This window comes from Varanus komodoensis, unplaced genomic scaffold (genome assembly GCF_004798865.1).
Source record: "Varanus komodoensis strain SLA01 unplaced genomic scaffold, ASM479886v1 scaffold11, whole genome shotgun sequence".
NCBI classification, from domain to species: Eukaryota; Metazoa; Chordata; class Lepidosauria; order Squamata; family Varanidae; genus Varanus; species Varanus komodoensis.
This window is the reverse complement of record NW_025335317.1, coordinates 9,392,185-9,416,026: the sequence shown is the minus strand read 5'-3', so window position 1 is coordinate 9,416,026 and position 23,842 is coordinate 9,392,185. Positions and strand designations below refer to the sequence as shown.

Sequence of the window (23,842 nt, the reverse complement as noted above, 5' to 3'; positions counted from 1 at the left end):
CAAAGAATGCAAGAGAACACAGAAAACCTCAGGCAGCTCAGCTCCATGCTGGACACCACGGACGCCGATTCCGTATTGCTTGCATGGAATTACAACATAGAAATGCAGAGTCCCAACGGCGGGTAACACCATCCTGCCTGCTTGTGGGATTCCCAAAGAGATACCCATTTGGCCACATAGTCCCTCACCTCGAAAACTTTCCTGACAGTCTAGAACCAAAACATGGGATTGAAGACTCCACCAGGCTTGCCTTTGGGGCCAATGGAGGCTTGGGAAGGGCTTCTGGCTGCGATTTCCCATACGGGCAGCTTTCCTCTCCCTTCTTGGGTGATGCAAGGGCTGTGGCGAAGGGCTTAGGCATGGGTGGCCAAGCAGCGCCCATGGGCTGGAGTACCTCCTCCAAGCTTTAAGCCCGGGCTGCTGGTATCAAACTTTCTGCATGATGCCCAAGGCACAGGAGAAGTGGAGGCACTTCCTACACAGCCCAGGTTGTGTGCATCATTTGCCCACTCAGGCGGCTGCTTCGGTTAGAACCATCCTTTCTTCCCCCTAAATGAATATGGGCCACAGTTTCTCAGGAAACCCTCCTTCAGATCCCTTCAGTGCACTGGAGCTGCCTTGAAAAGTAGTTCAAGCAGGGCAACTGGTCCAGAACAGGGCTGCCATGTTTTTAACTGGGACTGGGAAGCCTGACCGCTTCGTACCTGTGCTTTATCACCTGTGCTAGTTCCTGGTCTGCTTCCAGGCCCAGTTTAAAGTGCTAGTTGTAGCCTTTAAAGCTCCAAAGACTTGAGCCTAGGTCACCTGAAGAACCACCTGCTCCCACAGGTAATTACCTGATCTTAAGGTCTTCAGAGGCCCTGCTCTGAATTTCCCTGCCAAGTGGGGTGATGTGGGTGACTTCCACAGACACAAGACTTTCTCAGCAGCTACAGCATCCATGTTATGAAGCAGCCTTCCCACAAAATTTCCCCTGGTGCCATATTTCTAGTCTGAGGGCAAAGACCTTTTCAACCCACCAGACTTTTCAATTGACTCTCAGTTTAAAAGCCACATTTTAATTGTGTTTTACTTTTAACAGGTAAACTGCTTTAGCTGCTTTATATAATGTTTTAATGCTGCATTTTGTTTCTAAGCCTCCTTCAGAATGTGGGTTACAGGGTGGCTGTATAACCCTGAGCGACATCCAGCCCAGCAGGACAAGATGGAAAACAGAGCATTTTTCTCTGGGCCTCCAGAATTCCAGAATTAGAATTTCCTTTTAGCTCACCTAGTGAAACCAACATGCTCCCAGAGTGACAAAAGCCTTCCACAATGCAATAGTGACATCTCACATTTGCAAGCGAAAGGGCAGGCTAGATAGCTGGGGACATTTCATATGGAGCTGGAATGAGTTTAGGAGAATCACCCTAGGAGATTATTACCTCGGATTTACATTCAAAGGGCGTTTAACCTTCAGAAGTTTATAATGAAGGTCAGTGTGGTTAAGAGTGCTTCACTGGGACTTGAGAGATGTGCGTTCCCTGGTTTTCTTTGGGCCAGCCTCAGCCTCTCAGCCCAACCTCCCCCACAGAGTTGTTGTTGTGAGGATAAGACTGAGAAGAGGAGGAGAATTATGTAAGCCACCTTGAGTTCCTTGGAAGGGGAAAAAGGGGGGATATTAATAAATAAATGCCTTGGCCAGCTCAAAAACAGTAGCATATACCTATATTCTCCCTCTCAGGTAGCAGACCAGAGAAATGAAGAGGGAGAAATGGGTTAGGGGTTATCTCTATTTCAAGAGCTATCTGAATAACTTCTGATATTTTTGGCATAGTCCTGAAGTAACACGGCCTGCCTGAAAACACCTTCCAGGGGAACTACGAGAGCAGCGGGGCTCTTCGCAGCCCAGCTTCCCAGATTTGCACAGGGCTGCTGCCTCCTCTTGGCTAAGTGGGAGAAACCCTGTCAAAGAGAAACCTGGCCCCAGAGACACGTGACGACCCACAGAGTAGCAGCAGTCCTCCATTCAGCCACTTCCTCCTCCTGCACTCTCACACCTGCACTCACCTGCAGCAGTACAACATTTATAAAGTGCATCAGAAGTTCAAGGTGTCAGCCCATTGTGCAGAACTGTGTAATTCTCTCTCTCTCGCTCGCTCGCTCTCTTTCACTCATCTGACCATGCAGCGGGGCATTTTACTATTGCAAGCCGCCAGCTCAGATGGTTTTGGAGACATCGTGCTTGCTGATGAGCACTTCCAGCAGCCGGAGCTTGGCTTTGATGTGCTTGTACTCGGAGTACTCTTCTGCCATGGGGACTCGGTCTTCCCTTTGCGGGCTCCTGAAGAACGACAAACGGGACACTGAACTTACGTGGCTGGGGAGAAAGGATTCACAAATGACTTGGAGCCACTGCAAAGGTGGCTTCCTACTCCAAAGTATATCAGCCAGGATGGCCAACCTTTTTGGACCTGAGGGCCACATGCAGTGCCAGGCTAGGAGGCTGCATGTTCAGATGCATTCGTAACATACAAATTCTGTCTCTGTCTCTCTGTCTGTCTCTCTCTCTCTCTCTCTTGATGGGGAGCATTAAACCTCCCCTCCTTGCCCTGCTGAACTGGGATGGTTGGAGGAAGGGAGTTAAAACCATCCAATGCTCTCCTGATTGCTGCTTTCCCATCAGTGTTAGCAGCAGAGAGACGACACCTTTGCCAATCTCCCTGACTGGGATTCCTGTTTCCCAATGCTGGCAGGAGAGGAGCAGCAACCATGGGTGTGCTGGGATCAAGGGAGGAATTAAAAGCACTTTCTGCTGCTCTATCCAGACAAGATCACTATCCCAGCAGGGAAATGGATAAGACTCCCCAGCCTAGATGCTAGTGAGCACTACCAAACACAAACAGTTAAAAACACAAGCTGGGTTTGTGTGTCGGCCTGTCTGTGATGATCTAGCCTCTGGAGAGGGAAGACACTGCCCTGGCCCATCTTTAGTCAGATGGGAACTCACAGCTGAAGACCAAGGGTCTGATCTGTACTAGAGGTCTCCTAGTCTGTGGCCTTTTCAGCAGAGGAAAGCTGTCCTCATCTACATGCCATTACAGAGATGCCAGTGGGCTGGAAGAGACAAATGAATGGCTTGACGTTGCCCGGGAGCCCGAAATACATCCACATGCAAATGGATACCCATGCTTTTTCTGCAGGCATCTCTGCTCTCAGCTTGCCCCCTTCCAGTCACAGACACAGAGGTGGACACGCTGGAGGCAGGGGATTCCTCGGAAAGGTACCTCCCGACCTTCCACACTTCAGCAGCAGCCCTTTCTGAGGGGATAGGCATGGTGTCCCTCCAGTTTTGCCTCAGGAGGTGGGGAGTGCATTGTCCCTGCTGCGAAAGAGCTGAAAAATGCAGGCGAGTCATGGCTTGGGCGCCCCAGCCTCAGTATCTTCCACTTGCTTTGGGGGACCAGTGATGGCGTAGGACACTCTTCCCCAACTTGTGCCTTCCAGAAGCTTTTGGACTGCAACACCCACAATCCCCAGCCAATGGCCCTGATGGAAGGGAATTGTGGGAGTTGTGGTCCAAATGCCTTTGAAGGCAACCAGGTTGGGGAAGACGGGCGTAGGGTGTGGGTTTGCACCGCTGCAGCAGGAGGACTAAGACAAGACATACACGTGACGGTCTTACCTTCCCGTTTGTTTAAAGAACTGCTCCTCAAATTCTCGTAACACTTTCCTTAGCCTTTTCTTGTCAGCTCTCGTTTCTCGGAGATGTTCCAGCAGCACAGGCCTGAAAAGGGAGATGCACAATCTGGACACTGTATGGTCTGAAAATGTTTAATGCAAGTGGCAGTCCAGTGGAGAGCTCTGGGGTGTAGGGTACGCATGCAACTTCAAAGGGCATTACCTCTTACGGCCTGGTAAGGTACACAGGTACAGAATAATGCTGCTTCTGAGGCTGAGCACAGCCCACAGCCAGGACTAGCAGCCATCAACAGCTGCCTCCCGGTATAAGATCTCCAACAATGCCCAGAATGACCGGCACTATTACAGCATCTTTTATTATTTCGATTTGCACACGGCAAATAGGAAAAGTTCTCTTACACTAGCTGTGCAGACTGGTGCAGGTAACAGGTGGCTCAGGATGATTTCAAACAGAATGATCAGCAGAGAGAATGGAAAGAACAACTGATCTGCGTGTTCTGTTCCTCGAGGCCTACGTTTGGCCCCAAATCCATCTTTTACAGTTTGCATTGCACTGCATTGAGCACAGGCATGCTATTCCTCCGCATTTCAACAAGCAGAAGTCAGCACTCACATTGTGGCCTCGTGCAAGTTGGACATGGACAAGGCGGGCTGCTTCATCGCTTTCTTTTCGTCCAGTGGGGAGACAAAGGCAGGCTCATTCTCCTCATCCGAATGGCATAGATCTTCGTCGGCCGGCAAATTGAGAGACATAGCAGAGGATAATTCATAGCTGCTCTGAGAGTGATCTTCATCAGAATCTTCCTCTTCCTGCTTGTAACACGGATGGAGGGGTATCACATTAACTCCCTGTGCATGCATCTTTGAAAAATTAATGGTGAACAGAACATCACCGAACCCTGGATTAAGCACAGCCCCGACACTCAAGTCTTTCTTTTGGATTCTTTAGCAGCATTCACACATGACAGAGACAGAGAAATCCAAATATGCTTCTTATTGTCACAGGAGAAAGCACCCACCTCCCTAAGCCAGCAGAGACTGGCTTTAGTGGAAGTTCTTCCATGCAAATGGCCACTGAATATTGTTCTCTCTTCAGGGAATATTCCCTTCCCCTCCTCTAAACATCTGAGTTACTGAATGGTTGTCACCAGCATAAGCTTCTTGAGGGCAGGCTCCCACACAGTGGATGCTCTTGCTCCCAAGCAAACCTAATAGACCAGCCGTACATGAATTGACTTGGGAGCGAGTCCTGCTGAGTCCAGTGCAATTTATTTCCTAGGAAGGACACTTGCAATTGCTGTCTCCTACACATCAGCAGATGTGCCCAGAAAATAAAGCACAGCCTTGAACAGGGGCTGCAGAGCAGGCCAACTAGGCACGGTGCAAGAAATACCGTCATGTGCTGTACTCTGGCAAAGGACACCCTCCTCAAAGTGACATTGCTCCACAAGACCTTATAGCCCTTAAAGTCTGGGTGGGGAGGGGGGTAGAGGTGGGTGATAATGGGTAACTTCTTGGAAGAGGTCCTGGGGACCCAAACCTCCATGGAAAGCTCTGTTGTCTCAAGCCAAATAATAGGGATGCTCAAGGGTGCGGAAGGGGAAGGCCAATGCTACCTATTAGGATTGTTATAAAAACAAAGACAAAACTCTAGTATCACAGATTATCCACGCAAGTCAACCTCACATATCAATCAGGGTTCCCAAACACATTCACACTGGTGCTTAAAGATGCACGTATACGCACAACTAATTCTGTAGCTGTGGAAAAGCACGGGTGTTTTCTGCAATAGCCTTAACATGTAATGTTGCTTTCATTTGGACTGTCTGAGGAAAACAGCTGCTGTTCCTAAATACCTTTCTAAGTTATTGGCCTGCACTTCCATTCAAAGTTTAGAATATGCTTTGCAAAACGTGACAGTATTGGAAGACTAGATGAAGCATGAACAAACACTTGAAGCTTTCCAAATTCTTCGGAATACTGGTGTGCATTTCTTCTTGGGACCAATTTCCCTTTGGGAATGGGACCTAAAAGAGGGCAAAAGTAGCCAAAGTGTTTCTACAATCTCTTTTTGACTTACAATGGTTGTAATCAACGAAGGTGTTGACAAGAGATCCTTGATAATTCGGTATCGTTCATAAAGAGGCTTCATCAGATTCCGATCCTGCTTGATCACCTGAAAAGCAATTCCATTTAAAGCAAAATTCAAGCACAATTGGGAAAAAACAACCCTACCTCTGCTTTGGCAGAGCAAAGCCAAAGAAAAGGAGTGCCCTTGTCTTCATGTCTATGTTGCTTTAAATTCTTACAGAAGAAACAGTAGCATGGACCCTTAGATTTCCTTTTATGTTTCATGTTGCCATTTTTCCTCTAAGAATTTAAAAGCCATTGGCAAAGTCCTAGTCGACTTTTTATAATCATTTTGCATCGTTTTGGGATAGATGTTGCAAGGTGATGGAGACTTGAAACCTGCCAGGCCTACCCAAGCGCACCACCAGCAAACCTTATGGTTATACCTCACTTTCTTTGCAAACCTTTGCCTCAATTCCTGGGGCAACAGTGGTGGGGCTGAGTTACCCCAGTGGTGAGTCAGCCAACAAAAATACTGCCAACCCCGGGATCCACTAGATTTTCCTCCGACACTTGAGTCTGACAGCATTGATTTACTCTTCAAGGTATTGGAGAAAAAAGACTCCAGGCATTGATACAGTAGCATGAATGGAACTGCCCACCAAGATGAGTGAAATATTTACTCCATTTCTGAGTGGTTCAACAGATTTAGCTGATGCCATAGCCTCAAGGTTGCTTGCGTAACTGTCACAGAGAGCCTAATGACAAATGTATCGTCTCTGAGGACCAGCCGTGCAACGAACGAGCATTGTGAACAGTTGCTCTTGGTACATTTAGCTTTAACAACAGTCCATCCTAAAAGGACTAAAGAGTTCAAGGGTACAGGTAACAAGAGGTATGTGAGGAATTCACTTTCCCTGGAAAAATGTGCAGATTGGAATTTATTTATCCATCAGGTTTTGCACTTCTCTACATGATCCACTGATGCTGGTAACGATTGACAGCAAAAGAAGGGGACGGCAGAGGATGAGGTGGCTGGATGGAGTCATTGGGGCAGTGGGTGTGGGCTTGGGTGGACTCTGAGGGATGGTGGAGGACAGGAGAGCCTGGAGGGATGTTGTCCATGGGGTCGTGATGAGTCGGGCACGACTTTGTGACTAAACAACATGTTCCATTGTAGTTCTTGGATCCAAAATGTATCAAAATACATTACTTGAAAGGGAATGTTTCAAAATGTTTAGAAATTCTCTAAAATTACTTTTAGAGAAAATATATTGAAAACCAAGTCTTTAGATGTGTATTTACATGTGAGTTTTTGGTGCAGAAAATTGCAGAAGCTGGAGAAAACAGATTAGGAAGTAAAAAAGTAACATGGATTGGGAAAAGATGGATTTGCCCCTCCCCACTGGTCACATAGTCCATTTTCATGACACATAAAATCTATTCATTTGGGGCGGCCACTGCACAAATCCAGAGCTCACCTCTAGTCACAGACTGAATGGGACGTCCTCAGCCTGCAGCCCTCCACATATTTTGAAATATATGGCCATGCTGGCTGAGGCTAATGGGAGCTGAGGTTGAGAACATTTGGAGGGTGCAAAGTTGGGAAGAATGGACTGAGCAATGGTTGTGCTGCAGGGTAAATGGAAAGCCGTGAGCCAGTGAACACGGAGACTGGAGAGGGGAAGAAGAGGAAAAACCAAGCAGAAATGGAGGAGGAGCAGCAGCAGCAGCAGCAGCAGCAGCGCTTCCTTGTAGAACAGATTTATACTGAACCGGTTCAGCTAAACCATCCTGGCTGACAGCAGCTGTCCAACATTTCCAGCACGGATCTTTCCCAACCCGCCTAACAGAAGCTCTCCGATTCAGCTTTTCCCAACCCAGGGCCCTCCGTATGTTCTGAACTGCACAGCCAGTGGCCATGCTGGCTGGGAATGATGGAAACTGTAGCCCAGGGTGCTGGGTTAGAGGTGGTTCCCTCAGTGGCAGATGACAGGGACTTTCTGCATGCAAAGACATTAGTGGGGACGGCTTCAGCTGACTAGGGCAGAAAGGGGCTGCTGGTGAAAACCTCTGGAGGGTCAGAAACCGTCCACCCCTGTGTGAACTGAGGCTCTGCCTGTTTCATCTCTGCTTCCATGTACAGAGCATGTGTTTAAAAAGCTAACAACAACAACAACAACTTGAGGAAAATCAGTATACTTTTTTAAGGTGCGTGCCCTGAGTTGAACATGCACATGACTGTTACAAAACAGTGATGAAGTACTTGCCACGAAATAATTCACCCAGTATTTATATCCACACAGAACTGATATAGTTCCATCCCAGTTCAACTAAACTTAGTTGTGGTCAAGTCTTATTGAAAGCAAGGGAACTTCAGTCACTTGGTCCGGGTTTACTCCAGTGGCTCACAACTAGCTTGAGCTGAACCGTCTTGGCTATGTTATAAAGTGCCTGCAGCTTCTATGAATCATGCACAAAGTTTTGAAGACCCCTTAGAAAGTGGCTAGTTCAAAGCGATACTTCGGCCATGCCAGCTGCAGCCCGTGGGAGTTGTCATACAGCACCTCTGGAGGGCTCTAGGCTGCGGAGGGCTGTGGCAAAACATGAAGTCCTGACAGACAGGCAGAAGCGTCTTTAATCAAACGGACTAATCATGTTAATTTGCATAATATATGCATGGATGGACTGCGCAACTTGTGCGGCTTTACTCTTCCGCTGTGACTGACTGCAGGCCAGGCCAGGCTCTCTGCAGGGGCCCTGATTTGCAAATGCTGCACTTCTACCAACTGGCTTTGGATTGCATCTACACTGATGGCTTAAATGCTTAAGAGCTTCACTGCAGCCTCCAGCGGGCTCTTGCCACATTTAAATCAGCCCTTGTCATCATCAGGAGATCTGGCCCCCACTCAGTCCTGAAGGCCCCTGGGTGTCCTCAGCCAAACCTACCTCACAGGGTCATTTTTCTGAGGATACCATAGAGAAGAGGAGGACCTTGTAAACAGCCATGGGTTCCTTGTAGGAGGAAAAAAGGTGGGATATAAATGCAAAGATGGTGGTGGTGATGGCAAAGCTGCTACTGCCTTTTGGTTGTTCAATGTGTGACAAAAAGGCCCAAACTTGGTTGATCAAGCAAGCAAGGCTGCTGCGTGAGAACCACATACCTTGATGTTCTCCGGTACAGTGAGCTGCTGCCGCTTTTCTTCCAGTCTCTGCTTCATGGCATCCGTGGTCTCTCCTGCAGATGGGCCCAAGGAAGCGAGCGCGGCATCCTGCTTGGCAGTCTCTTTGGCATTCTCCTGATGAAGGTTCCTTTGCGGTTCTTTGAGGGGGAAGCTTTGTTCCTCCGACATTTTAAGCTTCAACTCTACAAGGGCATTTCAACGGGGCATGACACACCATGACATACAACAAGTTCCTTCAGGCATTGCAAAGTACAAAGATACCGCTGCCAAACTGGACTGCTCACATACAGACCTGAAACTGTGTGTGATATGGGGTGGCAGAGGGTTTTCTGACATTTTCCTTCATTCCAAACAGGCCTGGATTCCAGTCTGTGGACAGAGCCATAGGCAACGCAGGCCTGGCCCAGTACAGCGCCATCATGGCCAAAATTCTTTTCCTAATGATTTTAAGCCCCCCGAGAAGCAAGCAAGGCTGAAATCAGCCAGCATCACTTTCAAGTAACATCCCAAATACCAAGCCCCTGTGGGTCTACTCAGGAGGAAGCACACGCATCATGGCTGCTCACAAGTGAGTGAGGCCAAGCCTCTGAATGTCTACATAGGAGTGCGTGGGAGAAAATGCGCTTCCCTCTCTCTTTGGCACAGGAAAACTTCAGTTGCTGCAACTGATCTGAAATAAGCATTTTCTCTTTTTGGGCAAAAGGGGAAGGAACTTGCAGACTGGATGGGGACCAAAGAGCCAGGTGTTCCCCACAACCGTTCTAAGGGCAGCTGCCTTCTCTTCTTCTCCTTCCCTTATTCAAATCAAAAAACATTTTGCTTTTGTCTAAGAGGAAGAACTTAAAGAAACCCTCTGTTGCCTCATGTCACACAGATGACCCGCTGCCCACCCAACTGTCTCAAAATTGTCTCTCCCTCTTGCAAAAACAACCACAATGGTAGCACACACGTGGGTGGAGATTTTCCGCCCAGTGTCAGATCCAGCCCTGGCCTTCTGCTGTATGTCGGACTCTGTATATTCATTGTGCAGGGGGGAGATGGAAAACAGAGCTGGGACCACATGCAGAAGGGCCTGAATGCACGGAGGATGTGAATCCTTGGCCAGCTTCTCCTTCAGCAGCTGCAGTTCTGAGAAGGGGACTACAAACACCTGCTTGGCTTACGAACTGAGGGACCACCCATCCGTGCTACCAATGCCATGCCAGCGCTCTGGCAAGTGCAAAGCTGCAGAAAGGGGCCAAGGTGCCCTCATCTGTGCATCCTTTTCCCTGCTCTTTCCTCTGGCCAAACTGCCACACCAATGCTCTGCCCACCTTCTCCTCTCTGTCCCCACTGGCAAGCACTCAGGACCTGCCCAAAGCCTTTTCCTGCCTGCACAGAGGTGCAGGTAAGTCAAGAAACACGGGAAGTGCCTGCGATTTCTTTTCTCCTTCAAACTGCAGCGCAAACAGAAAAATCCCAGGTCTCTTCCAAACCCTGGTGGGAAAGGTGGGGAGGAACAATATTTCCCCATTTGACGGAAACTGGGCAGTGGAAGGAACTCGCAGGCATCCAGCTTGCTGGTTCTGCCCCACTCCAAAGATTCCTGCAGGGAGAAAAGGATCACGTCTCCTTGCAGAGTTTGAGGGTGGACCAGGGTTTTGCCCGACTACAGAAAAGCTTGGAGAGGGACAGGAATAGCAGGAGAAAAGTCAGCTGTTGTTTCCAATTGCCAATGTCTTTTGTAAGTTAGCCAAACAGCTGCCAGGCTTCGTGTGCACTCACCCGGACATGGGGACAAGGAGATCTGTTGATATCTCCCCATATAGATTTGCAAGAAGGCAGCTACTGATCAAGAGCTCCTTCAGGGGCAAACACTCACTTATGAACCCCCAAACTCCTGGGACAGAAAGCAGGGCTTAAAGTATTCCCATTCTATCATTCTAGCGGAGTTACGTTCAGGCCTAGGTTTGCCCAATGTGAAACATCCTTGAAAGACAACTGGACAACCTCTACCCATCCTCCTGTGCTGGGTACAAGCCATTGAGAAACCCAACGCAAGCACACAGCATCCCGCGTCAGCAGGGAGGGTGCGCCCTGGATCGGTTCAAGGACTGCCCGGATGTATGAGTAAGCAAGGGGACCCCAGCACGCAAGTCAAGGTGGAAAAGGCTGGGCATCCTTGCTCTCCGCAGTACACCATGCCCCACCGGCCTGCCATTATCTTGAGTGACATTCCTCTGGCGTCACTCCCCAGTTCCCAGTGAGAGCTACTGGGGAAAGAGGTCAGTGCAGCAGTTTCTAATGGCTTTTCCCAGAGGGGTTCGCCTCATGCAGCGTCCTGCACTGGTGCAATTTCAGCACTAAGCAAATACTATGTTTCTCTTCCTCAGGGCTCTTAATACAATCGCATGCATTTTATCTTGGTTGTACTGGCCGTTTTAGGCTGTTTTTAGTGCTAGTCAACGTATTTTCTCTATGTCCTTTCATCCATCCATCCATCTTATTATGGTCTGAAATGTTGTAAGTTCCCCTGGGAGTTTTATTGAAAGTGGAGTATAACTCTCTTTTTTTAATGTGAGAGACACCAACCAAATTTAGGGTTTGCCCTAGGAATGTTATTGAACCGATAAATATACATCCCTAAAATAAAAATAGCAGGGGTTTTACATTATTATTTTTTTTACGTTTTAGCTTCTACATTTAGTGCATGAACTAAGTTGGTGGAAGGGTGTTGTTTCTTTACAGCACGTCCAAGCTGGAAATGCACAATCATATAAAATCAGGTTGGTCCATTTCAACAGCCAAGCTGGGCTTTGCTCTTTGAAAGCATAGTTAGGTATCAACTGGAATCAATGCAGAAAACTGCCGCATCACAATCTCCAGCAAAGCCCTGCTTAACTGTAGCGCCACGCACAGACAGTCGCAACTTTAGCAACCCTGGCCAAGAGCAGAGAGCACCCTTATTGATTCGGCAGGGCAGGACACATGGCGGACGTATGCAGAGAATCCCCACCATGCTGAAAAAATCTGGTGCTGAGTATATTTAAGACAACACTGCATGTTTTCTATTTATTTCTAAAGCATCTGTTGTGCTACCAAACCTCATGATAATAGCGTTGCTCAGGCCAAAAATGGATTTTTATTTTTAAGCAAAAGGGTGTGTTCCTTTTGCTTGCATCTGGCCTATAAGACTGGTAGCACAAAACAGAACCAGTGAGCCAACCAAAAATACTATTACTCCAGTGGAATAAACAACCATGATCCCTGCCTTTCCAACAGAGTTTCTGGCTGTAAAGCAGGGGCCAAGGAGAGAATACTTAATTGCTATGACAAGATGCAGAAAATGCGAACACGAACAATACAATTTGCAAGAATGCTGTCAAGCAATGCGTAATCAATTAATTAATATGGACTACAGCATGCTACTCAAACTTGGTTTTAAGAAATTGCCTTTATTGAGTTCACAAATGCAGATCTTTCCCTTCAAATTAGCAGTTGCTGAGCTACACCTCCACTCTTCCAGTGGTAACCAGACATGAGACTAAAAGCATTTTTTTCTGCACTCCAGTCACCAACATGTTCTGCTGCTGCAAAGAGTTTGGAGACCACCTGGCCACCATTAATTCTCAGCCTGCTCTGTGTGCTGAGTTCTATAATAGTGCAACTATTATGTCAGTGATGGGTAGACAAGACATGATGTCAAAAGATCCCTAACTTTATTTATTAAATTTCTATCTCACCTTAATTCCTCCAAGGAACCTAAAGCTGTTGGTTTGTTCGTTTTGCTTAAAGCTTTTATATACCCTCCACTACAAGCATCTCGGGATGGTTTTACAATAAAGCAACACAAAATAAAATAAACCACAGCATCCAACTTGCAGTAAATAAAACCTGCCTTAAAACCAATTAAAGATTAGAATAATGGGAAAATGAAAAGATTTTCACCTGGCACTGAAAGAATAACGCGTCGGCACCAGGCGAACCTCTCTGGGAAGTGTATTCCATAATCGGGGAACCACTGCAGAGAAGGCCCTTCGCTGAGTAACCACTCTCTTAATCTCCTTCAAGGAGGGCTCCTGAAGACGGATCATCACCTCTGATCTTAAGGGGTGGGAAGGCACATAGGGAAGGAGGCGCTTCTTCTGGTACCCAGGGCCTAAGCTGTTTAAAAAATCCCCTTCCTCTTCTGCTTATCCTCACAACAACCCGATGGGGTGGGTCTGGCTGAGAGTTCGTGACTGACCCGAAGTCACCCCAAGAGCTTCATGGCCAAGCGGGAGCTAGAAGCTGGATCTCCCAAGTCCCAATCCAGCGCTCTAACCACTGCGCTGCACTGGCTCTCGATTTGTTTCTTTGTTCCTCTCTATTTCTCTCCTATGCCAAATTCAAAGGCAACTGAAGGGCCCCCCTCAAATCAGTCTGTTCTGCTCCATGGAGGAACGAGCAGCTTTGGGGAGGCAATTCAGATCAGGAAATCTGGGGAGGCAATTCGGATCGAGCCCTTCTCCTGCCACCTTGATCGCATCTGTGTGCCCGATGCACTGACACCAGTCGACTAAAATTGACTCCACGCACTCCGTTCCCATGCAGGGCCCTGCCGGGCCCTTTAATGTCATTTTAGTGCATGTCAGCTTTGCATATGCCTTAATAGGAATACAAAAGTGGTAAGGCTATGGTCAGATGACTGTCTTTTTTATCCTTGGCAATAAAATGTGCAAAACCTCACTCTGCTTATCTTGCGGCCCAGACTGCCCTGTTATTGGAACAGAAGTACAACCAATTCACAGTCTCCTGCTGGCTACAGTTGCGATGATGATGGAAACGTGAGAAGCCCGCACCCAAGTGAAGAATCTGATGCTCGTGACACACGGAATGGGGAAATAATAACAAGTCTTTAAAGTCAGTTTGGCAACACAGGATAAAGCCTAACCTTCTACTCTTAGTGCATGAAAGGTATCCACATAATGAAGCTATTAACTCTGCATTAACTCCATTAGAGGAGCACCATATGGCACCGAGGGAGACCGCAATCACTACTATTTAAAATTACAGGGGATGGGGTAGAAAGCAGCAAGCCGAGTTCCACGCAGCCGCCATCAATTTCAGGGAGGTCTGCACGGGAACAGCTCTTGGTGGACTGCCCTCTTAAGCACATATCTACACCATAGGTTTGTGCTTGTTTCCCTTGACCAAAGGGACAAGGGAACAAAGCCAAGGGGTGAGTGGGGGAAGGAGCAGGGATTGCTACAATTCCCCAGATTTTGGAACTTGCAAGAAGAAAGCTGCCTGCTTGAAATGTCTTCCAGCAGAGACAGCATGGAGCCCGACCTTCTTTCCTTCCCACACTAGCACAGAAGAGTCAGAGTGCTGCCCCGAACACTGTTTCCTCAGTTCGGCATCACATCTAATGCCACACACAAGTGAAAGAGAAATGCCCTAGGATACAATGAGTGCATCCAAGGGCAGCGCATACCTTTAAGCTGCTTCCGACTTTTGGCCAAATCGTTCATCCATTTCATTACCTCAGGATTTGACACTTTGTCCGCGTGGGAAGGCTGGACAGGAAAAAACAAGAAAAACAGGAAGGCTACGTGGTGCCTCTTCTCATTACTCACACAGTGGTCACGAACAGTGAGTCAACCTGGCCAGATTGACTGCCCAAATACCAATTAACCTCTGGTATTATTAATCCAATTATAAGATGCAATAATTTTCCAGATGACCGGTCACCCCGGTCAGAATGAGCGTAGGCAGAACCATCCTGCCTCTCCCTCTCCTCCTCCCACCATTTCTCTCCCTCACTCCCTTCCTCTTCCTCACCATCCCTCATGTGTGATAGCATTGCTTAGCTAGTGGCTCCCATGTAGCCTGAGGTTGCCAGTGGCCCTCAGCACTGCCATTTCTCCCCACAACACAAAAGCTGAATAATGTGTGGGTCCTTCAGAACAAGAAAGGGAACGCACTGAAAGAAGACCTGTGCCATCTGCCCCCCAGCAGGGAAAATGCAGCCTCTTCCAACTCTCCCCTCATGTTTACTGAGAGCCTCCATCTCCTCTCCCCATATGCAAGGGAAGACCCCACATGTCCTCAGACTGCCTTTTGCTTGCCTTCTCGTTTCCTTACCCGATAATTCTTTTCTTGCTCGAACTTTTCCTCGTATTTCCTGATCTTCCTCTTGAGACTTTGCAAGTGCTTCGTAAGTTGTGTGATGGTCTGAGGCTCTTTGGAGACATTGCAGCTCCCTCTGGAAGAACTTCTTGGCCTGCAAGGTTAGACAGGATGAAAATGGGATGGCGCAAATTTATCTACCACTTTCCAGTGAAATTACCAAGGTGGTGGTGGGGCGGGGGGTGATGTAGTTGCAGCACAGCCATGAAGAACAATACAGTGCAACACTGATAAGCCATGCAAGAGCCCAAATGTCCTTAAGGGCTTAATGCTACAGCTGCACTGGACTGTTGGAACAATGCAGTGGCAAAGGAAAATAAAGGAGAGGGCAAAGGAAAAAGGAAGGGCAAAGGAAAATAAAGGAGAGGAACAAGGGGAGGGAAGCCAAGGTGGGAAAACCTGAAGTGGGGAGGCAACACCCTGGCCTGCTTCTTTAAATATTGATGCAATCTGGGTGGATCACCTGCTCATGGGCACACTCGAGCTGTTTGAGACAAAGTTATAGGGGTTGGTTAAGAAGCTGGCATCCAAGCTGGGCAGCAGCTCTGTGTAAGATACAGGCATCTGCCTGGAACCACCATGCTGCCATGCTTTCCAAGCATGCCATTATTAGCTGCACAGGGAATGGGGTCAGGAACTCTGCTTGAGGACTGGAATAGAAGGCAGATGGGATCCAAACAATGCAGAACCGTCACATAAAGCACCAAAGGGCTGTCTCCAGGTGATCGAACATTGGCCCTCACTTGACTACAGTGATGGGGTTGTCCCAGAAGGGTGAGCTGGACAGACAGGCCAGAATTCAGTGCAGGACTCCTCCATGACACTTAGAAGCACCTTATGATTCCCAAGAATGCATTTTACAGGGCCTGCTCGGGTGTGTTACACTGCTGTTCTTGGATTAGACCAGGCGGAGGAACGGTGTGAAAAACATCAGCAACTTTGCCAACAGTTTGATTGCACGTTGTCTTAGGACGATCCAGTTCCGCCTCTTAAATCCTAAGGCAAGCTCTTTCATACTGCATACCTCCTGCAAACTCTCCGGTAGATCACAGGTAACAAGAAGCGCAAAATCCTAACTCCTCAGTTCCTTCAAGAATCACTGCCCGAGCCTCGCATTACTGAAGCCTGTACTCAGCATGCTCTTCGTTGGGTTGCAGGCCTCCATTCTGGGAGGACCTCTCCTCCACTGACTTAAACAAATGACCTAGCTGACTTATTTTAAGGGGTTCTCTGAGGATTGCAAACAGGTAAGGCACGTGGTGCACTCTGAACCCTTGGAAGCACTACAGGAATGCTTCCTTGTTGTTGCTGAAAGCCAAGATGGCATGTGAGCGCTTGTTGAAAATTAAAGCAGAACAAAATTGCCCAACAATCCGTTCCCAGGAACACAGGGAGGTGCAAGTCAGACTCTTGTTCCATCTAGGTCAGCAGCTTTCTGGGGCTCCAGGCAAGGATTTTTCCAGTCTTGTCCAGGGATGCCAGGCGTTAAACCTGGGACTTTCTGCATGTAAGGCAAGCTCCCTTCATCGGCCATTTGAAACATGTCTCTGTGTTACTTGTGCCATCCATGGGTGCGCCCGTGTGTGGAGATGCCACGGCTGCTTCATGAGCAAACCCAAATGCAAATTTAGGCAGGCTAAACCATCATTTTCTCTCCCCAGAGAACTGTAGCTCACAGAAAGCAGGTGAGGTTTCGAACAGAATGTTCTGCACCGTGCTGAGAAGTACAACTGGAGTGAGCAGAATTCTTTGATAGCAGCCTCTACTTCCCCTATTCTGATAATGTTGGAAGCTGGGCCGGTACCGTTTGGGTCCAATCACATTAACCACCACCTTCTCATGCCAACATGCATTATATATGCTATGCAGCAATCAATCTTCTGCAAGCAACAGGAGAGAACATTTATGTGATACAGCAAGCTGCAGGACAGACGAGAAACACTGAGGAAGACGCATTAATGGCAATGCAGAGGAGTCTCTGGAAAATAAACGGTGTATTAGCTTACATCATGAACAGTTGTGCACTTGGTGGGGAAGGAGCCGATTCAGGGTCTAAATTAAATCTCTGGCTTTGGCTAAAAATAGAGCAGCGAGGCGAAAGCAGGGGATTGTCTCCATCAGTAATGTGATACAGCAGCCTGCTGGTCCCTAAGGAATGATGGCCTTCCTGTCCATTCTCTGCATCAGTGTAGCCCTCCTTGCAGGTCTGCACAGGCTCTGCAATGACAAGACGAAGGCAACGGGCGTTTAAAAGGACAAGCTCATTCACGGCACACATTAAAGCGGACTTGGAGGTTCATCAGAGCTCCCTGGAGAAAAGCGCTACTTCAGAGCATGGAGTAGCTGTGTTGAGAAAAATCCGTGTGACCAGAGGAAACAAGACAGACTTAGGAGCATTTATCCTAAGCATCCTTACCTGAAGGATGTCCTATTCACCTTGGTGGAACCCAAGTAAAGCTGCTTAGGAAAAAGACGTATGATACACACAGCAGAAGAATGAAAAATGCACTGCCATTGTCTACGATTTAAATTAAAAAGGCAAATGAAACCCAAGTGGAATACTGGCCTCTACTTTTTTTTTCCTGGAGGTGGGTTTTAATTTTCCAAAACAATATCATTTTTGCAGAATTAGGATTCTAAGTTAGAGCTGTGAATTAGGAACGAGTCCTCTAGTTGATTAAAATTTGGACTATGTGTGCATTCTATGATCATGTCCATTTTTCTAAGTATTACATTTAGTGCTCTGGAATTCCTTGAAATAGGTTACTGTAAGCTAAATAGCAATTGCTCCCATTTCACTGGGGAGGAGTCAGTACTAAGGGCAGAATTCAGCATCTCAACAAATCTCAGTGTTCTGGGAGGAAAGGAACTCAAGTTTCTAGCCCCTGAGAGTATGTCGTTAAGTATTTTATTTAAATTTATTTCTTTCAGATGCTGAAAATTCCTCATATAGTTTAAGGCAATGAGGGACAACAGAGACACTATCACAAATGCTCCAATGTTACTTTAACACGATCTGTACAGTTTCTGATACTGTGAGGGTGGGTAGCAGGAAAGGTTTTTGCGACATCATCCCATACATGCCTACTTGGGAGTAAGTTCCACTAAATGATTTCCAGTGAGTTCAGTAGCACTTATGCCTAAAGCCTTTACTGCTGCAACACGGGGGCTATTTCTGCACCATCAAAACTCCTTTGATGCTGAGAATAGGAGGTAAATTTCTGTCACTTGTCTGAATTGATTGGGGATGCTTTACCATGCAGAATGCATGCGCCTACACACACTGAATCACCAGAATGCTAGACCGGAACCACCAGATAAGTTATTGATGAAATTTTAGTAAAATTCCAGGCAGAACTGAACAAATCTCTCTCTCCTTGCTTCTTAGAATGCCAATCTAGTGCATTTTTCAAAAATTTTGGGAAGTTGCATTGTGAGGTGGCATGAAAAAGGTGCTTATGTTGGGAGGGTTGAGCAACTGCATACAGGGGCTCTGTGCTGTGAGCTGTCAGTGTACATGGGAAGGCACATGCACCAGAAACCCTGAATTAGACAGCACACCCCTTTTTACGATGAGGTGTTTGTGCAAAATGCCAGAACAAACAAGACATGCAAAGGTGTATGAAAAGTAACCCTTTTCGGCCACTTATCAGCTAAGTGCCGTGCTTTGGAGCAGGGCTGAAGGTGCGTGTGTGGGGGGGAGGGGGTTTCCAGGATACATCATATCTTGATGGCACCTGTCTCCTCCACCCTTCTCCTACATGCCCCCCAAAATCTCTTCTCCAAGGTTGCTCTTACTGTCTTGGAGAAGGTTCTTTCCACGCCAACTATGAGAAGAGGAGGTGGACCGAAGTGCAGATGCACGCCTCTGAACGTAGAGCTATTTTCTGACTTTGGAGCAGGGAATCCAAATATCCTTTGGCCCTCTGGATGCTGCCTGGGGGCCATAGGATTACTCTGCTGTAAGCCAAAACGAGTGTATACACCAAAATTATATTTATGAAACAGTCAGACCTACTACTAAATCTGCTTAACAGAGTAGTGGGGCACGAAGAAACTAACAATGCTAAACACAGACAGGCATCACAACAAATAAATTCAAGCTAGTTTTCTTCTCTGGCTTCTGAATTTGTGCTGATTGACAGTGATCGACAATGTCTATAATTTATAAACATTGATCAATCATCTCTGGCACAGGTCAGGCAAGAAGGGTTTTATCCATTAAATTTAAGTTGGACCAAGTTGCTTTCTTTCAAATAAATACTGTCTATTATTTATATTCTATCTGGGCTTTGGATACCAAGCAAAGATATTAACATGAGCATGCATTCTCCTGGAAAACTATTCTTATGTGTGCATGAAATGAACACTGTAAAGACACTTTCTAACCTGTAAACAGTGCATCCAAATATAGAAAATAAATACGGAAGTGATACTGAAGTCATAGAGAATAGAACACTAAAATATCCAAAGATCCAGATCCAGAGATTAGTTCGAGGCATCTGTCAGTGGGCCCTTCCTGAGACTGTGTCCTCGGGGATGCCCAGTCACGCCGACACATATTACTCACCAAAACGCAAAGGCCTTCTTATACATATTCTTGGTGTTGACTGCCTCCATGAATTGAAATGGAAGGCCACTGCACTGTTCCTGCTTTCAGTGGCTACTGTTCTGCTCTGAGAACCTCTGATGTGGACCTAAGCATCTTCTGGCAGAAGGTTAGAGTGGTACCTCTAATGGTTCCAGCCATACAAGCACCTTTTCTGCTTGTTTCCTTTTCACCAGACCCCAGGTTGATTCCTCAATAGTTTAACAAATCAGAGCATTTCACACTTTCCTTTTTGCAAACAGTCCAACCTTGAACTGCAGGATAAAGAGGGATACTGACTGAAACAACTTGTTTCTTTTCCTTGCCTTCACAGAGGCACATATAATTATATTTCTATCCATTAAAAGCAATGGAGTCTTTGCAGCAATCACTTTCAATGTGAAATGCATTTTTAAAAGGCAGGACTACCAAATTAATCCGAGATTCTTAGAAAGAGAGAGAAAACCAGATTAGCCTTTGCAAAATGATGAAAAAGAACAAGCTTTGGAAATAAGCCATTCTGCAACAGTCATTTTATTTATCTATAAACATTATCATGGGATTAGCCAGTGGAATACTGACCCATTTGCCTTAATACAGAGCATAGATCATCTACAAATGTTAAGCTTGCCTGCAACTCATCGGCTTGCTATATTCGTCTTATTAACTATGACGCATTTTACATAAACAGTGATTTGCCGTCTGCCTGAACCCAGGAATCCAGCTCATGCCATCTGTGTTATTAAAAGCTCTGGAATGACAGAAAGTCTTAAATCCATTTATTTCCAACAATTGATTTCTAGAGAGCATGGAAAGAGGGTGATGCAAAAATAACAAATCTAATGAACCAGATCTTCATTATTACATGTCTTTTTAAAGGCTTTCACTTTCTCTGCTGAGCTAATCCATCTGTAATCAATACAGGCATAGGGGAAATGAAGCCAGCCTGGGAAAAGTGCAGGAGCAGCAGGGCGGAAGAGAAATGGAGAGACAGAAGCCGGCAAATACCACACACAAGCTCAACAATAAAAAGTCACTGGAAGTAAGATGGCTGAAAACTTACAAGGAATATAAACTCACAGAAAATGAAGGAATGTGCCCTTTTAAAGAAACTGTTCATCAGTGTTCCCCATATTTATGTGAATCCAATGCAAAAAATGATGTGTGCATTTTCCTTACTCTCCTTAAAGTTAACTTCTTCACAGCCTACACTCCCCAATGTTTGCCTCAGCTCCACTTTCAGGTAGGACAGCCAATCCTTCAGGTCATTCCTAAGCCACTGAGTTAGTTGCTTTCACAACGAGAAAGAAAGGCATGGCATGAACTAAGTCCCTCTTACCTCCACAATTTTCTCCATGGCCTTGCACACTCGGTGGGACGGATGAAGTGGCTGGATCCTTTGAAGAGGGCAGCTGAGGAGTTTCTTCCTGGTTTGGCAAAAATGTAGAGCAGAGGTCAGTTTCGAGAACTTGCAGCTTCAGCAAAAAGTTCTGTGGGCAAAGACAGAACTTCAGGCTAGACAGAGAGCAAGAAGAATAAAATCTTCCATCTCTCAAGACCTTCTGCAGTGACTGCAGAAAAGGATTTCTTGTTCGCAGCTCAGGATCAATGCATTAACTGCTCCAACACACTGTACTCCTTTTGCATCATCTCTTCTTCCTTTTATTTAATTCATCCGGATTATTTATGATGCAAGGGAAGTATAATTTCATGAGCAAAACATTTGTTCTAGAAAGCCCGTATCTCTAGGTAAGACACTCCACGATGGTGTTACTGAGTCATCGGGCTGATAGCTGGACCTGATGCTGCGAGACCCCTCCCAGTATGTCAATCATAATAAAGAGAATAAAATCACTCTTTACGGCATACCATGCAATATCTTGCAAAACACCAATGGTTAACTGCTCAGCCCACATTCGTGGCTCCTATTTGTGAGACTCCCCCTTTTTGTTGGCTTTGTTAAGGAGATCTTTCATTCTGGGAGCTCATGAAAGCTCTGCCAGGGCATCCTTTCCATTTTCTACCAAACGCCAGGGCAAAATTAACAGATCTTTGTCAGTCACTACAAACAAATCAATGAGGACAAGGCCGTTTATCTCTTAGCAGCTCCCTCAGCCACGCTTTCAGGTTTCATCTGTTTCTCCCCGCGGCCTTGCATTTGGAAAGCAGAATTGCAGCCACAGCACCTGACACGAGCGCCTCGCTGTGATGCAAGCGTCCTGCAGCCTTGATCATTCCTTGCCAGCCTGCGAGGTGGGGCGTGCCCGTGCACCGGGTCTCACACGTTCCAGTTTCCGTTCCCCTTAAAAGGGGACAAAATGCAAAGCAGCTGCATGTAGTGCGTGTGACATTCTCTGGCAAAAATGAGGGCACCCTTTTGGAGAAGCCTGGACAAGAGCTGGCATGAATCACTGAGTCCCCCTCTTATAACCACTTCAAATGTGCTCAAATTGGGTTTTGCTTGTGCTGTTCAAATGAGCTAGCAGAAGAGGCAGGAATTAGGGGTTCTCTTTAGCTCCTCATGCCAACCTTACGTTCTCGGAACTAAACTACAGCTCCTCTCTGCACATGATCCAAACCCTTTGCCTCCTTCAGCACTGGCAAAACATGCCTTGAATTTGAACCCAGAACCACTCAAACACAGACCGAAAACCTCCACACGAAACCCCACTCAAAGATTCCCAGACTTCTGAGTTCTTTTTCTGAATGAAAGTTGAAGACCAGCTTATTACTCTCCACTTAAAAACACTTTCAATGTTTTATTTGTTTGTTTATTAGTTTTATCCCGCCCAACAGCCAAAGCTCTCTTGAAAGTGCACAACAATGTATAGCAATTAAAAACATATAGTATAAAACACAGTATAGAATTTTAAATGCACAGGATAGCACCCTTAATTGACTATGTTTTCCTCTTTCTTTCCAGAATCGCCATACTGCCTTTTATCAAATAAATCCCAGGGCAGTGTACAACACTGAAATTAAAAATCACAAAAATTAACGACTTAGAAACGAAATAAAGCAACACATTAAAATCAATCGAGAGGGCAACTCTACAAGCAGCATGCCTAAATTGACTGGGCAAACTAAAATGTTTTTGCCTGGCAAATAAGGGATAACATGGTGCCCTACTTGAGAGCTCCATATACGAGCCATGACCAAAACTGTCCTTTTTCAGAATTGTCCTTTCCGCCCACCTTCCTGATGAAGAGGAAGGAAGCCAAAGTAGTTCATTGCAAACTCCTGTCACATCTAGACCCTACGGGGTTGAAGTGCTGATAAATATTCTCTCTTCAAAAAGAACTTTGCAACTGTTTTGCTTAGCCCAGGTGGATGGAACCAAGGTTATTTTTTCAGGTATAGAAGGAAAGGTTAGAGTTCCCCAATCCAGTAATATTTAGATATACACCGAATGTTGTATGAGCAGCTATGAACCCAAGCAGTGTAAAGACTACTGGATATTTCTAATTATGAGGCAATAAGGTTGTTACTTGGTACAATATATGTCGTTTTCCCATTGATGAAGACTATCAAGGTCAAAATGTGTCTCGAAAAGGGGCGCCGCACACATACGCAGCCTTGGATTCGAAACTAGTTTTAGCAGTGCATATATGTGCCATTACAGGGTTGTTTATGCAATATTTTAATTGCAAAATTGGAGTATTATTGTGTTTGTAGCATTTTAGTACATTTATTCCAACCTTATGTGCAAAATATTTAACTATATACGTTTTGGAATCTAGTATAGAATTCTCTTGCATGTGAGGTATGTTCCCGAAGTAAAATTCTCAGGTAAAATTCTGCACCAACTGCAAATGGCAAAGGCAGTGGCATACATGGCCTAAACAAGAAGTGACCAGAGCTTGGTTCCTGAGGAACCAACCCTGGCTGGTCTACACAATACTCTAAAGCAGCCTTCCCCGACCTAGTCTCCTCCATATGCCCTGGACTACAACTTCCATCAGTCCTAGTCAGTCCAGCCAATGGCGAGGGATTATAAAACATCTGAGGGCTACCAGATTAAAGGAAGCTGCTCTCAAGACCAGGCTGGCCTTCCCCCAACCAAATGGCCTTTGGATGTGTAGGACTAGGAGTCCCATCATCCCATCACTACCATGCTGGGAAGGAAGGGGTGATGAAAGTCATAATCTAGCACATGTGAAGGACACAA

General features: G+C 46.4%; 1 protein-coding gene across 1 annotated transcript in view; it reads right to left on the bottom strand.

The window, feature by feature from the left end:
- Positions 1–2,199: 2,199 nt before the first annotated feature.
- Positions 2,200–23,842, bottom strand: part of FAM13C (family with sequence similarity 13 member C) — a 52,781-nt gene continuing 31,138 nt past the window's right edge. The window contains exons 6-14 of the mRNA XM_044420061.1: positions 21,014–21,101; positions 17,093–17,303; positions 15,042–15,180; positions 14,392–14,473; positions 8,916–9,118; positions 5,762–5,857; positions 4,295–4,491; positions 3,665–3,766; positions 2,200–2,323 (exon numbers count right to left, since the gene is read on the bottom strand). Of these exons, the coding sequence (XP_044275996.1) occupies positions 2,200–2,323; positions 3,665–3,766; positions 4,295–4,491; positions 5,762–5,857; positions 8,916–9,118; positions 14,392–14,473; positions 15,042–15,180; positions 17,093–17,303; positions 21,014–21,101 (1,242 nt within the window). The remainder of the gene's footprint in view (positions 2,324–3,664; positions 3,767–4,294; positions 4,492–5,761; positions 5,858–8,915; positions 9,119–14,391; positions 14,474–15,041; positions 15,181–17,092; positions 17,304–21,013; positions 21,102–23,842) is intronic.